At 35.8% G+C, this 15,713-nt stretch overlaps 1 protein-coding gene across 3 annotated transcripts; it reads left to right on the top strand.

Annotated features, from left to right (window-relative positions):
• The first annotated feature begins 1,217 nt into the window (after positions 1-1,217).
• postnb (periostin, osteoblast specific factor b) lies at positions 1,218-13,754 on the top strand. 3 transcript variants are annotated; one of them, XM_008426305.2, is made up of 21 exons: positions 1,218-1,376; positions 1,807-1,905; positions 4,854-4,918; positions 5,072-5,229; positions 5,313-5,477; positions 5,577-5,723; positions 5,809-5,950; positions 7,904-8,116; positions 8,244-8,378; positions 8,932-9,080; positions 9,232-9,368; positions 9,554-9,684; positions 9,800-9,930; positions 10,195-10,297; positions 10,429-10,496; positions 10,671-10,716; positions 10,814-10,843; positions 11,624-11,806; positions 11,973-12,050; positions 12,139-12,165; positions 13,173-13,754. In XM_008426305.2, exons 1-21 carry the CDS (start codon positions 1,258-1,260, stop codon positions 13,199-13,201), a joined length of 2,355 nt encoding a protein of 784 aa, XP_008424527.1. In that variant the 5' UTR covers positions 1,218-1,257; the 3' UTR covers positions 13,202-13,754. The 3 variants fall into 3 exon arrangements, with proteins under 3 accessions (XP_008424527.1, XP_008424529.1, XP_008424528.1); XM_008426307.2 differs by lacking the exon at positions 10,814-10,843; XM_008426306.2 differs by lacking the exon at positions 12,139-12,165.
• Positions 13,755-15,713: the final 1,959 nt, after the last annotated feature.

Below are 15,713 nucleotides of genomic sequence, written 5' to 3'. Positions count from 1 at the left end.
ATTTTGTTAAATTTGAGTTTGAACCCCCTTCTTAGAGTACCTTGCAATAAATTTTAAAAGTCCAAAACAGTTAAATTCAAACCAGCTTATTCTATCTCATTTAGATTACACAAATCTATTAAATATAACTATAGTGATATCTAAATCAATACTCCTAAGTTTTGTCAAATATTAAGCATATGATGCCAGTGCAATGTGGGGAAACAAATTTTTTTAAATATTCTGATTCAACACGTTTTCTCATTTTGTGGCATTTGACACATGCTCTCAATCTGTGCATAAATTGGGATTTTACATACCTGAGCTGTTGCACAGACAGTAATTTCCTGAGTTTTGATTTATCAAAACAGATGTACTTAAGACGTCATTTGTTCACACAAAAATGCCAGTGTTGACCCTGCTTTTGAAATGTGACCTAGCCGCTTTTGGATTTACTTTACAAAGACTCTGTGTCTTTTACAGTGGAAATTGTGATGAGCAGAATGATCTGGAATTGATCTAGAATGGTCATCATTAAAATGTTTTTATTTCCTTAAATAAAAAATAATAGATTTTGGCAGTGACCCTCAGCATTGCACCACACTTCTGAATTTGATCAAAGTAATTAAAGAAACCTGTAATTGATATTCACTCTGAATATTCTGGCAGGAGAAAAAACACTAGAATTCTGTGCAAAAGTAACGTGTTCAAACTCTGTTCTGCCACCAGGGGGAACAAACTGCATTCTGAAGTAAGTAAACATTTCAGCTTAGAGGTGTTTCTCCAAACAGCATGTGAAGTGTTTGGGGTTTTTCCCCCTCCATTGCTTTTTGCTTCCCTCACAAATTACATTTTTTATAGACTAAGTAAATACAAATTCTTAATTCCAAGTAAAATAACTGCTCCAAAGGATTTGGTTTGTGTGCTTTTGCTGGTGGTTTCATACCTTTAAAGCCTTGATTTGGATTTTGAAAAAGTTTACAAACGTCAGTTCTAAATGAAAAAAGAACATCTGCACTTTGGATTTGTAGATAATTTTGCTCCACAAATACCATAATTCCTTTACAAACAATGTTACAAATAATAATTTATAGACCACAGTGAAAGGTTTGTAGTGCCAAACTGGAGAGATATGGCATTTGGAAAGGTTTGTGTTGCTCATGCATATCAGAAATCCAACCATCCTCCTAGAGTGGAGGGTGAGACTCAGGCTATATAAACTCCAGCTTGGACTGTGTTCCTTTTACTCTGGGCTAGAGGGGAGTTCAGGAATCAAGAATGAAGCTCCTCTTTGTGGCTGCCTTCGCACTCTTTGTGCTCTCTACCTTTGATCATGCTGACTCCTCAGCTTATGACAAAATAGTTACCCACAGCCGCATTAGGGCAAGAAAAGAAGGGTAAGTCAAACAACATAGTTTTTTTTAATGTTTAAATTTTGCTTGTTTGCAATGCTAACCTCAGATACCTCAATTTTTCACTGCACATGCATGAATCTTCAGTTTTTGAGGCCAGTCATTTTTGTGCATTTATGTTTGTTTCTCAAGAAAATGTACTTTCTTACAATTTAGTTTCATATACTGTCAAAGAATGTCATTTAAAAAAAAAAAAATGTAAACTCGTATTTGTTCCTGCATCAAAATTTTGCTGAAAAGAGACTGATGTTTGTTTTACCTACTCCAACTTAAATATTCATATTTGAAAGTTTGATATAGAGCAGTTTCTTTTTTTTCTCCACATTCTCAAAATGAATACTTTGGTTTTAAAAACAACTTTTACTCTAATGTGCTTAATAATTCTTGTCGCATTTTCTCCAACAAATTTCACCAGACCCAATGTCTGTGCACTTCAGCAAGTTATGGGGACAAAGAAGAAATACTTTAGTACTTGTCGTAATTGGTACCACGGGTCCATCTGCGGAAAGAAAGCGTAAGTTGGTTATCCTGTTTAAAGAAATGACATTCAAGTTTAGGAAATAAAGTTACCTGCTCTGTTTGTTTCTGAAAACATGTTTGCCATTTCGTCTTGCTCTCCCATCTTCTCCTGTTTCATCTTCAGTAGTTTTCATGGAAACTTGGATGTCTTCACAGTACCAGATCACAACATCTGTTATGTTACTTTGAGTTGCACTGGTTTGTAGAATGAACAACACATTTATAGAAACAGTCCTAAAACCTTTCGCCTCAAAGACAATCCTATTTGATCCCATAAACTTCAATGGGGGTTTCATAATGTTACAAGCCCGGTGGTCGCTGGGTGCCACAGCGGTGAACCACTGATTCCAGGATATGATGTGGCTGCAGAATAGTGAATGCATTCATGAATGGAAACCCATCAAGCGCCGTCATTAAAACCCCTTTTTATTTTTGTTAGTAGTCCTGCTGGCTCAGCACATTGCAACTTAAACTTAAATCTAAGCCATGCTATGTTTTGGTGGATCTTTAAGACTTGTTTTCCCTAGTTACCAAACATTTCATTTTATAGTTGGTAGCTGTTCTTAACAGAGGCGGTCCTAATGTGAATGGCACCCTGGGTGAGCCCCTCCTTCTGGCAACCCCCACAGATCTAATCCTTTACCAAAGCCCTCCTTGCAAAGAAAAGGAAAACTCACCCATATGAAACCCCACGTACATTACATTCACTAGAGTATATTAGTTTAATTGGAAACTTTTGGAAGTAAAAGTACACTGACTAATGTGAGAAAGTAGAAACTCAAACATTTAAGCACATTTTTGCGTGTTCTTTTTTTTTTTTTGCCAACGTACTTAAATCTGAATTTAAACCATTGCTTATTTTAAAAATATTGTTTCAGTCATATCCTGGTCTGAACCAAGTTATTTAAATAGAGAACCACAAAGTTTGTTGAAAGTGGAATGAAACTGAATAGGATAGAAAGTGTAAGAAAATTTGGCAAAGCCCAACATTTTAACAAAAGCAGCTATTCCATGAGATTAAATAAATGTTAACACCAACTGTGCATCAGGACTAATGCTGTCTGGACAGCAGAAGTCCAGGCAGTAAGGTTTAAATTGTTCTTTTCATATTGTTCCAACTGGGTTTAATCTCTTGTGGCCAGCAAAAATATTTGTTCTTTTCCCAAAGGGAACATTTGTGCTTTCAAAGTGAGTCTGATTCCAAGAAAACTTTACTACCAAGCTCTCTGACAGACTGTGATGTATTACATTACAATACTGACACATACATTAAAGAGGGGAAACTTTACAATAAAGTTATCATAATTTGAAGTAGTGCCGCATTTTCCTAAAGATGCTGATGGTCAAAAGTTTCCAGGCCCATTGCCAGACACAGTCCCTTTGTGTGGGAAAGCAATATAACAAGTTTTGCTGACTCTGCCCCGTCGGGGCTTGTGTGAGCTCATCCCCGTCCCTGCAACTCTATTCAACCTTGATTTAAATACAGATGTTATATACATGCAGTTGGCCATGATCTCAAAGCAGTGGTTTTTGCATGATTTAAAATATTTGTAGTGAATTAAGCAGTGTGCCTCAATAATCTCCATGCTTATAAACTCTGAGCTATTTGATCGTTATGTATTTAATAAAATTATATTAGCGGGCAACATTTCAGACATTTATTACATGTTTTTTTTTTTGGTTTATTCGTTCATTTTTTGAACATTGCATACCGTGAGTGCAGCACTGTAATTTAATACTCGCTATAGAAGTCCACTACAACTGGAGAACACATGTGGAGCTTTAATGGAATGCACATTTTCAACAACTTCCTGAAAGAAAACTCCTAATTTTGAGCAATTGATGTCTCCAATTAAATTCTGTTGAATCATTGCTGAATCACAAATATGTCTGTTGATCCAACAGCAAGTGGTTTATTTTTAAAACATAAAAGCCTAACATTGTTCTTAGTATTTGTCATGATAACTTTAATTATGTCAAGCTGAAGTTGGGTAAAGATCATCTTCCCTCACAATAAACCTAAGAAATCTCTTCTAATGATCTCCTCAGCCATCCCTAGGAGCATGTGGCATTGCTTATTCTTTAATAGCTGCATCCGGAGTGCTCATTTCTTCAGGGTCCTTTTATTGTTGAATACCTGGGAGTTATGTGGGGTAAAATGTACATCATCACATAGTAGCTTTACTGTAGGTGGAGTCAGAGTTGCAGTTTCGACATGACTGATCGCGTTGGTGTAAATCACGTATTTGTCTCACAGCTGCACATTAAGTTTTACAGTTCTCTTCGGATTGCAGTGTCAGGCAAAATGAGCGTGGAATAAACAAATTATCCATTGTTTCTTTGGCAGGGCTAGGGTTAGGGTTACTGTGAATTATTTGTGCTTTTGTGTGTTGAGATTTCATAAGTCTCACTTGAGACTTATTAAAAAATGGAAAACTATGGAGATCACTTTTTTAAACATTATATTATTTTTTACAGCTTATAAAGAATCATTTTTATGCGTACAAGTACTTTTTATTGGCAAACATTCCAACGTGTATAAGGTTAGTCCAATGTCAGTAAAAGTTCAAAATAAATGGTTGTCTTCAAAGGCTTGGCAAGAAAATAAATAAATATAACAAAATAATAATAATCTACAACTGAAATGGTAGCAGTATCCTCAAGGCACCCTTCCCCTGAGGTTTTGGCTCAGACTTCTGGATCGCACTGTGTGTTGAGATTATTCGGTAGATAATGAGTTACATCTGCAAACACAGAAGAATCCTCTTAAAGACAGACAACCTAATCCAAAACAGACAACTCATTACAGCTTTCAAAATTGTTATATAACTCAGTAAAAAAAAGTAAAAAAAAAAAAGAAAGAAAAAGTAATTGCAAGCATTATTTTGAAGAATGTGATATACACATGGTTTAGACTTGTATGCTTGTCTGCGTTCTCTGCAGGACTGTGCTGTATGAGTGCTGTCCAGGATATATCAAGCTTGAAGGCATGACAGGCTGCCCTGCAGGTATAGGACTAACTGGGTGGATAAAAGTTAGATGGAGGTCCTTAATCTATTTGGAGAATAGATGTGAATTAATTTTGAAATCACACTCAATTAATTGGGAGTGACTTTGCAACTTTTTATTGTCCTTTCAAAAAAAGTACATTTGTTTTTCAGTTGCTCCAATCGACCACGTGTATGGGAGTCTGGCTCTTGTTCAGGCTACTTCAACCCAAAATTATGCGGACATTTCTAAGCTCAGACCTGAGATTGAGGGACCAGGATCCTTCACTTTCTTTGCTCTGAGCAATGATGCCTGGGAGCTGTTGGATGAGGTGAGTAAGGACAAAAGCAAACGTTATTTAACTTGCTGTCCTTTCTATCGCATTTTGACCACTTTGTTTTCCTCATCTTACAGTCGATAAGGAATGCACTGGTCAGCAACGTCAACATTGAACTCTTCAATGCTCTGCACTACCACATGGTCAACAAACGCCTCCTAACCAAAGATCTAAAGAATGGATTGAAATTGACCTCTATGTACAATGACCTTGGTCTCTATGTCAACCATTATTCCAATGGGGTGAGTATTGCTATGTAGTACATGTCGTAGTATTGCGACAAGGTCTTGCATTGGAACAGATTGTCTGAGGTTTACTGAGAAAACTGACATTGTTCGCAGGTGGTTACTGTAAACTGTGCTAGGATTATCTATGGCAACCAGATTGCAACCAATGGAGTTGTTCATGTCATTGATCGTGTCATCACTAGCGTTGGAAGCACTATCCAGGATTATATTGAGGTTGAGGAAGATTTGACAACGCTAGCTGTAAGTGCACACACTATACATATTTCTAAAAAAATTTATGTTGAAGTTTTTAAATCACAATTCTGTTCCTGAAACCACTTGTTAGGATGTAGCTCAGACTGCTGGACTGCTGGAAAAACTGGGTCAGCCAGGATTCTACACCCTCTTCGCTCCAACCAACAATGCCTTTGACAAGATTGGTGGCGATACCATGGAAAGACTTTTAAGTGACAAAGATGTCCTGAGAGGTAAATTAAACAATTGTCAACTGAAACAAGTTAAACTGCATAATTTAATGGAAAGGATGGTTTTCAGAAAAGGAACTTAAAATCTTGAATTTGATCATTTCAAATAAGGAAAACCACTTTGGTTCTGTGATATGCATACAGTTCTCTGAGGTTTACAAAAACCTGTTAATGGCATGGATGTCATTAATTAAAGCTTTGGTGATTCAATACAATACTTATTTTTCCAACTGAGATAAATTTACTTTCTGTAACCATTAAGATTCTGGCAGATAACTGTTTAAATTCATTTAGGCTTTCCACCAACATGTTTGTGTTAAAACGTGAGAAGTTACAAAAATTTGGAGGTACATGATGAACAGGTACTGTATTGTAATTTGGAAATAATAGCATGTTAGGCTAATGGGTAGGTGCAGGGATGGAGCAAATGTTGTGCACCTTCTCACATTTCAATGAGTCAACTATAAACCTAGCTTAATCCGTCTTTACTGACACTGTTACTGGTGTATGAAAAGCCCTTTAAAAAATCAAGCATTTGGCCTCATGGGGAGAGGGAGGAGGCAAGTAAAGCCTGGTGGCCTGCCAGGCTTACAATACACTCAGGGAAACCCCAAGCTAAAAATGTGCCTGTTTTATTCTTTCTAAAACCACTTTTTTTGTATGTGTTTTGGATCATTTGTTGTGTTGTGTCCAACCGTTAAACATTTGACAAAACCTGTCACCCTCAATTTGAAGAAAACAGGCAAATGTACTCCAATAAAAAAAACAAGAAAACACCCACCAAGGCTAGGAAAGTTTATTCTTCTTCTGTGTGCCCAACCTTCTCTATGCCGCCAACACGACAGGCCCCCTAGTGGTTGAATATGGAATTGCACCGAATAACTGAAGTAATACGTTCATAATATTACAATGAAAAATTAAAGATAAAAAAAATCATGTTGAGGTGCTTATTTTTATACTTGATGTTTTCATTACTTATAACAGCTTGTTCTCACCTCGCTACATGTACATATTTGAACCAGTATGATTTATGCTGTTTGGACAAAAGAACACCTAGAACAAATTAAAACTTATGCACCAAATTCTTGTTTAAAAATGATTGGATTTGATTGCCTTTTTCACTCATTCATTCCATAGTAAAAACATTATGCTGGTAAGGAATGTCTAAAAACTTCTGATCAGAACGTCATTTAGCTATAAAGTATCAAAAAAAAAAAAACTTTTCCTCAAATTTAAATGCCTTGTATTTATTTTTTAGAAGTATTTATGGAGTTCTGTCAGTGACAAAGTAAGCACTACAGTAATTATAATATAAAGCCTTCGGATTAGGGTGTGAAACTCATTTTCATTTTGGGCTATAGCAAAGTCATGGATGTCCTCAAAGGGCAGACAGAATGCATTGATAAAATACCATTAACAAACCGTTAAAATATTAATAAACAGTTGTCTCTGCATTTTATTAGTAATCCTTAAAACTAAATAATACTGAGCATCAGATTGATGTAACTTGGAAGTATAACAACTGCTTTGATTTGATTGATAAAATAATATTTAAGCAGACAACCGTTATCTTGAAGCCTCTATTTATATGTCCGTCTATTGGGCCACATACAAAGGCCGGATTTGTCTTCTGGATCTTGAGTTTGACACATGTGCTTTACATAGTGAGCTGTTCAACATTTTTGGCATAAGATTTGTAAAGGCTCTGAGTAGCAGGAAGCAGATGTCTTAATGAGCACACGGAACTACTTGACAAAATATCTCAACAACTCTCTTGCCCATTAACTTTGCCAATGACATCAAATTGATTGTGAGCTAATTATAATTATAAAGACATCCAAGGTCCAAAAGGGTCTACAGGTTTCTAGGGTATTATCTGCTTAGCTTAATATGAATCTCCATCCATTCTGTAAATGTCTTACTGCTTAAAGAAATAATTTCCAACTTTTTTTTCAGCGCTCTTGAATTTCCATCTCCTGGGCTCAGTCCAGTGCTCTGAAGCCATCATGGCAGGAACCTCTTATGAAACCCTGGAAGGAAACAACATTGAAATAGGTTGCGATGGAGACAGTTTAACAGTTAACGGCATTAAGATGGTACTCAAGAAGGACATTGTCACTACCAACGGTGTCATCCACCTTATTGACCAAGTGCTGATTCCAGACTCAGGTTAGATCAACGTTTCCCCTAATCTGCTTACTTTAGCACACTTTGTTTATTCCTATTCTATCTATTTTTTTTTATATTTCAATTGTGTTTCAATTATGTATTCATTTATTTATTTTTTGCTTTTAAGCTAAGCAGGTAATGGAACTGTTGGGAAGTTCACAGTCAACCTTTGGTGACATGATCACTGAGCTGGGCCTTTCCGCTGAAATGAGAGCAGACGCTGAGTACACATTGCTGGCTCCTTTCAATGCTGCCTTTACTGGTGAGTCACAAACAGCTTGCTATACCATGTATGGCATCTTTCTTCTGCAGTTCTTAAAAGGTCTAAAGTGACAACTCCTCCTTTAGCAACAGTGTTTTCTTTCTTGCATTCTTCCTCCGAGTTTGTTGATCATTTTTAAATGGATATGGAGACATGTCCATAGAAATGTTCTTAAAGCGAGAGAACGTATAGTTCAGATGCACAATATAGGACAGCAAACAGTCGATTCTTTTTAATCAGAAAACTCTTTGCAATGACTCTACTTGGAAAGATTTGAAATCAAAATATAAACATCACTCAAGAGTTCTAAGATATTTTACATATATCAATCCAGGCAAAATGAGGTTTCTGTCAAAGACAAACTCTCAGTGAATCGAGTCTTCAACAGAAGCAAACAAGGCTCTTTAAAATTAAAGCAAACAGACTAATTGTTTGGCTACAGACCCATGAAGTTAGTGAAAGCTGTGGTGATGATGAGCAAATTTAGCAAAAATATTACTTGCACTTGTGAATTGTGTTTATTTACATACGGGAAAATGTCTTTCAATTGCAGACGAAGTGATGTCCATGGATCAAAGCGAGCTTAAGATCATCCTGGAGAACCACGTCCTAAAGAATAAGTTTGGTCTTGGACAATTGTATAATGGCCAGCAGCTGGAGACTATTGGAGGAAAGACCCTCAGGGTCTTCATTTACCGCACGGTGCGTCATCTTCACCAAAGTCCTCCCCAAAAATGAGAGCTTTAGACCACTAGTCAAACACGTCATCCTTTATGTCATACTTCCATTAATCACAGTATTTTAGAGAAACCCCATCAATCCTTTGGTTTTATCCTGCGGATTTTCTCTGCAGGCTGTGTGCATTGAGAATTCCTGCCTGATAAGAGGCAGCAAAGAAGGGAGCAACGGAGCCCTTCATCTCATGAGGACCATGTTGATGCCTGCAGAAAAATCTATGTTCGAGATTCTGACTGAAAACGGAAATTTTAAGTAAGTCCTGGGCAATTTTGGTAGAAGTGGATTTTGGTGTTAAAATTAAGCATTTTCCTCAACCACTTTTTATTTTCCGCTTAATTCACTAAGCACTCTTGGAAAAGAAAATAGTGCTGTCAGTGCAATTCATCAGCCCTCTGTGGTTTCTACACCAGCCAACTTTTTTCTTCTTTGTGCTACAGGATCTTTTTGTCTCTAATGGAAGCAGCTGGATTGACGGACCTGCTCAGACAAGAGGGAGGTTTTACTTTGTTTGCCCCCAGCGATAAGGCGTTTGCTGCTTTGACTGAAAGAGAGTTGAACCTGTTGAAAGGTACATCTGCTGTAATGACTTTACCATTTATTATACCTCCCTCCAGCACATATGTTGGCAGTTGAAAATCACATAAATCCCTCAACAAATAATGTTTTGCCGTTATTTATTTCAGGTAACATGAATGCACTCCAGACAATTCTTCTGTATCACTTAAGTAACGGTATCGTCATTGGAGGTGGCTTGGAGGGCGGCGTGACAAATCTTCTAAAATCTCTCCAAGGAAGCAATCTTCAGCTAAAATTTGTAGGTATTTAGCACTGGACCATTTTACGAAAGAAAACTTGACCTTTATGCATAATTTTAAGGACAGCATATCTTAGTAGTGTTCTGAATATTGAGCAGTTGTTGTTTTTATCGTTGTGGAAATTTCCATATCTCAGAAAATCTCATTTTAAATTGTGATACCACAGCCAAGCAAGCTATTGACTTATCGTGGAGATCAATGTTACTTTCTGTCAATCATACCACAATCTTCTGGTTTATGTATGCTTCAACTGTTTGTCTCAGGTGAATAACGCTGTGCAAGTGAATTCCGTGCTTCTCCCAGAAACCGATCAGATGGCCACAAATGGTGTTATTCATTTTGTCGACAAAATCTTATACCCCGAAGGTGAGAATTTTGTCTATTCAGCTTTATTAACTTTCCCTTCCATTAATTTATTTGTCAAGACATGCACATGTTTTTTTTTTTTATTTTCTCCAAAAGCTTAATTGTGGTTAACGACCCCTGCTGTCTTCCAGACATCCCTGTGGGGAATCAGGAACTCCTTTCAATACTCAAGAAGCTCATCACTTACATACAAATCAAGGTGAATTAAGATTTTATCAAAGCTTTAGTGTTTAAATAAGACAGTATGTTGGTTTTTGTAATGAAAACATGTGCCTTGAAGCTTTATAATGTACCGAACCACCTTACTTAATTTCTCTTAGGATTGATTGTTTTTATATTATTCTGATACAGTTGTTGTATCATATTTTTACAGTTTGTTTCAGGATACAGATATCAGGAAATACCTCTTACATTTATGAGTGAGTAATAATATTTACATATTATAGTACTATTTACATTTTTGAATTTTCAATGTCTTTTCTTAAAATAAATATTTTTTTTTCTTTCTTGTTTTAGAGAAGATCATCACACGTGTTGTCAATCAATGTAATTATGATTTAAAACCCTTTTATTATCATGTAATTCATTTTGTTTAAGGAGAAATCTATAATGCAACTAGAAAGGAAAGTAATCTTTAATTCCAAAAAAAAATAAATATATATATATATTTATATATATATATATATTTTTTTTTTACTAAATAGCAATATTTTAATGTTAGCTAGAATTTTTTGGGCCATAATACTAATCCAACAGATATTTTTGCTTAACCTATTTTTCTTTAAGTTAGCCTAAATATTCTCCTCCAACACTAGTTAGTGTTAGGTTAAATTTAGGAAATTTAATCTCTGTTTTGATATGACTTGTTGATGCAGAAGTTCTTAACACAGGAAGATGAGGCAAACTCTCTTACCATCAATGTTATTACACAGGGTGGAAAAAAATAATGTTAAAGAAAAGCTTGTGGCCCTTAGCACAGGTTTTAAACCATGCTCATTGCAATGTGGACACATGGGTCAGTGTGTTTTTCTCTTGATGAAATCACTGACAGTATACATACAACAGATAGATGTGATAAAAAAAACAAAAAAAACAGTCTTGAATCATTGAGTGAATACGATCAAGACGTCTCTAAGTGTAATCACATCACAATGTATGGATGTTTAAAATGTTGTGGAAAGTAATCGCTGGAGACAATATGATAAGAATTTGTGATGCCAAAGTTTAGCTAAGGTAAAAGTTCTGATACAATATCATGGCACTCAAACAAGCATAAATATATTTTCATCAAAGTTCATTGTAATGAAACAATCTCTTTTTTTGCAGCTCCTGGAGAGAAAAAAGTGATAAGGGTTATTGACAAGCCCACCACTACAATTACCAGGGTTATTGAGAGGCCCACCACTACAATTACCAGGGTCATTGAACCTTCTGTCCGCAAAATCACCAGGGTTACCAGTTCAGGCTCCAGGGTTACCAGTTCAGGCTCCACAAACATTGGCCTGGAAGGTAAATGGACGTAAACGTAGATGTCCAAGGACATTTACTGTATTTTTTAGCCTTTATCTTTACAACAACATGATAGTTAGAAAGTACAGGAGTGCGACTGTTAAACATTAATTTTATGACTTAAGTGGTATAATTACTCAAATAAAAATTTCTTTTTTTCCAACAGGAGTTGACCGTTCAAGGATTATTACCTTTGAAGGGAACCCAGACCTTGACGCCGAGCAACTTGCTGGACTGATCCAAAGTGAGTTTTATTATCTCCCATAACTCACTAACTCAAAAAATGTGTTATTTATTAATATGGAGTGTGTATGCTTGCTTCCCTTTCATAGGAAGACCTAATGCAAGAAGACTTGTAGGTAAAATAAATAAAAAGAATAAGGAAAAAAACAGATTTTACCCAATCTAAATGGGAACCCCAACATCGTCTTTGAGTTAATGTTGACTGTAATGTCATGTATGTTCCTACATCTGTGTCACATGATTGTATTGCCCTGCATCATATATGTACTGGGTCCCATCAGTCCTTCTGGGTGTTATTTATGGAATGGTTTGACTTTTTGAGAAATCAACTCAAAGTGCTTACTTTTTCCTTAAAATTACTTGGGGAAAAATCATTTGTGCATGGTAAATGTGAAGCATAGAATAGAAAATAAAGCAAAGCAAGAATGTTTAGTTGTTTAGGAGCAGGCAGATTAACTTTTTGTATCACCCCAGGTTGCCTTGTAATTTCACTGGGAAAAGCAGTTAAAGCTAAATAGTAAGACCTACTGCAAAACCTTTGTTTTTTGTTAGTCTACACAAATTGAATAAATACTAAATAAAGTTGGGGTTTACTGGTAGGTGCTTTCTGATGTGCACCCTGGCTGATTCCATCACTTTCCAGTTCATGAGCTAAGTTAAGCCAGTGGAGTGCTGAATCACATTTTCCATGCAGATGCAGGGATCGTATCAGTCTTTTTTTTTTTCTTTGAACTCGGTGAGGAAGCACATGAGCATATTTCCAAAAAAAGTCAAACAATTTCTAATGTCATCTTTGGCTTCTTGCTTATTTCAACATGCTTGCCTGCACATTGCTTACCTAAATGTTAAGCTGACATTCACTATGTCTGTGCAGCTGCATTTTGTGCAACTTTTTTGTGAGGTCTGTCTGAGGTCCATAATTCATACAGGTTTTGAGGTTCTGCGGGGGCAGCCATACTCCCACCTTCTTGCTGTGCTGAGCTTGGTTCTGTCATGTGGAAAGAACTGAGATCAGACTATAAAGATTTCTGAGCTGCGACGCAATACTTACTGTGTTTCCCAGTTGAGCAAAGTTAAGTTCAAAGCAACAAACAGTAATTCATTTTTCCATTTATTCTGTTAGGTGGCAACAGGAGGAGGGGAAGGAACTGAGAGTGGTCGGATGAGGATATCTTCCTGGTGAAGTTATACATGGAGGCTGAAACTGGTGTTTTACAGACGATACATCCAGAGTGTTGTTTCCTGAATATATTGTGATAGCACTTGCTAAACACAAAGAACTGTTTCCATAAACTCTCAAATTTTAAGGTGCTTTATTTGTACATAGATTGAATTTTGAAATTCATTGTATGTTAGCAGTTAAAATGAACTGAAATGAGTAAGGTTGTAGTAGTGAAAATCAAGTCAGTATATAGGGACAAAAATATTGTTTCTAACTCTTTTGACTTTGATCGAGGTAAATGTTCGAGCAAGAGTGCTTAATGAGGGGCTTTGAGAAATATCTCAGTACGAAAGTGGCCTAAAATATTTTCTCTTATTTCACCTGCTATGTAACTTTAACATCTCAGACTTTAAGTGGTTTAAGGTTTCATGTACATTTGGTTAGTGGATTGTGTCATTTGTAATGATATGGATAAATCCAGGTATGCTCTCTTTTTGTTTTCCAAAAATCCTACAATAAAGTGCTTCTGTTGAGATAACTGCATTACCATAAATGGTCATTTTTATTTCCTTGCAAAGTTCCTCAATTTGTTAATGTTATATAAAAAAAGATCTTAGATCTAAATATTATGTCTGTCATTTGTATTTGTAAGAGCAAGGTCCTCTAAAGTTTAAAAGTGTTCCTGTTCACTGGACCAATTGTTCATTTATAGGTTTATGGGAGATTTCGCCCACCCGTTTATCTAAATATTACAAACAGATGTAACACAGGGTGAAGTCGAGCTCCAAGAAAGAATGTTTCTTGAGAGTGGTATGCTTTTCCATGTGGCCAAACATGTAAAAATTACATTAAGAGCTAAATTTATGGGTTGAAAGGAACATTCCTCTCCGTAAGCTCAAACAAGTGGAAGTTGCATCAAAAGACAAATTCATATGTTAAAACCATAAAATTCAAACAGTTCCTCAAATCGGTAACACTTTATTTGAAGGGGGGTGAATAAGACTGTCATGACACTGTCATAAACATGACATAACACCTATCATGAACATGAATAAGCCTTCATGAATATTTATGACTGTTGTCATAAAGCGTCATTTGGTAAATTATGACACTTTTAATAAAAAGTTGACATTATTCAAAATGTCTTTGTTATGACAACTTGATATTAACCAAGAAATCATTACTGTTTAAACTTTACCTTTAATAACATAAAGTTACCTAATTTCTAAAGTGCAATCAGTAATACTTTTAGAACAAATTTATATCAGTAATAATTTCTTGGTTAATGTCAAATTGTCATAACAAAGACATTTTGAATAATGTCAACATTGTATTAAAAGTGTCATAATTTACCGAATGACGCTTTATAACAACAGTCATAAATATTCATGAAGGCTTTTTCATGTTCATGACAGATGTATATGGCAGTACCATGTCAGTCTTATTCAACCCCCTTCAAATAAAGTGTTGTCATTAATGACAACTTAATTTAACTTAATTTAAACAAATTCTTAAGTAAACTATGTTTATGTTTCTATAGACAGTGGTATAAAAATAATTTGCTTGTCAGTAAATTAGCCACATATATTGTTTTAGCATTTCTGTATACAAGATGAAGTACCATAACTTTTATTAAAAGACCACAATTCTGTAATTTGTTGAAAAACTCCTTTGCATTTGAAGTTGTGCTTTTTCAACTGTTAAGTTGTAAAGTAAAACCTCACTTGCTTGAACATTTCCAGTGAATACTACCACATCATGTTCCAGTGACACAGAGCTCACAGGCAACATTGATGAATGTTTATATGACAATATACACAGCAGAGGTTGTTTAGTTTTATGCTATGTCATGCTATATTTGCTTGCCAAACAAACAAATTTGCTACATTTATTTTAAAAAGAGAAATCATACAGCCGTTAGAAGATTGGCATTCATCTTCTTTTCAAAAGAAAAAAATGTCTCTATTAAGTCTCTATTAATAAATAATAAGGAAATAAACTACTTTCCCCCTTTTCTGAGGGTTTAATATGATATTGTTCCAACTCATTAAGCTGCAGTGCATCAACCTTTCTGGGAAGGCTTTCCACATTGTTTATAAGTGTGTTTCTAGGAACATTTGACCAGGCTTCAAGCAGTGCATTTGGGAAATCACACAATGATGTTGGAAGAGAAAACATGGCTCTCAATCCCCACTCTAATTTGTGTGAGTCACTCTGTCGGGCCGAGGTCGGGACTCTCTGTGTGGGTTAATCGAGTTCCTTCGCAGTAAGCATTCACATCCAACTCTTTGTGGATCTTGACTTGGGCACTGGAGGACAGTCATGTAGAAACAGGAATGGGGCCAACCCCAAAATGTTTCCACAAACTTGTGAGCATAAGATTGTCAAAAAGGTCTTAGTATAATAAAACAATAAAAGCTCCTTTCACTGAAACTAAGGAAAATAGAGTCCCACCATAATCCGTTCTGAGTCAAAATTTACGTTTGACACAATGAGGTTAGC

The sequence above is a fragment of the Poecilia reticulata genome, linkage group LG13 (genome assembly GCF_000633615.1).
Source record: "Poecilia reticulata strain Guanapo linkage group LG13, Guppy_female_1.0+MT, whole genome shotgun sequence".
In the NCBI taxonomy this organism is placed as follows: Eukaryota; Metazoa; Chordata; class Actinopteri; order Cyprinodontiformes; family Poeciliidae; genus Poecilia; species Poecilia reticulata.
The sequence above is the reverse complement of the archived record's forward strand: the minus strand, read 5'-3'. Positions and strand labels throughout refer to the sequence as shown.

Excerpts from the sequence above, each read along its gene's own strand:
- postnb (XM_008426305.2), top strand. The coding sequence starts at position 1,258 with ATGAAGCTCCTCTTTGTGGCTGCCTTCGCACTCTTTGTGCTCTCTACC. Across the intron at positions 1,906-4,853 it reads TCCATCTGCGGAAAGAAAGC|GACTGTGCTGTATGAGTGCT; the intron begins GTAAGTTGGTTA and ends CGTTCTCTGCAG. Across the intron at positions 11,807-11,972 it reads CACAAACATTGGCCTGGAAG|GAGTTGACCGTTCAAGGATT; the intron begins GTAAATGGACGT and ends TTTTTCCAACAG.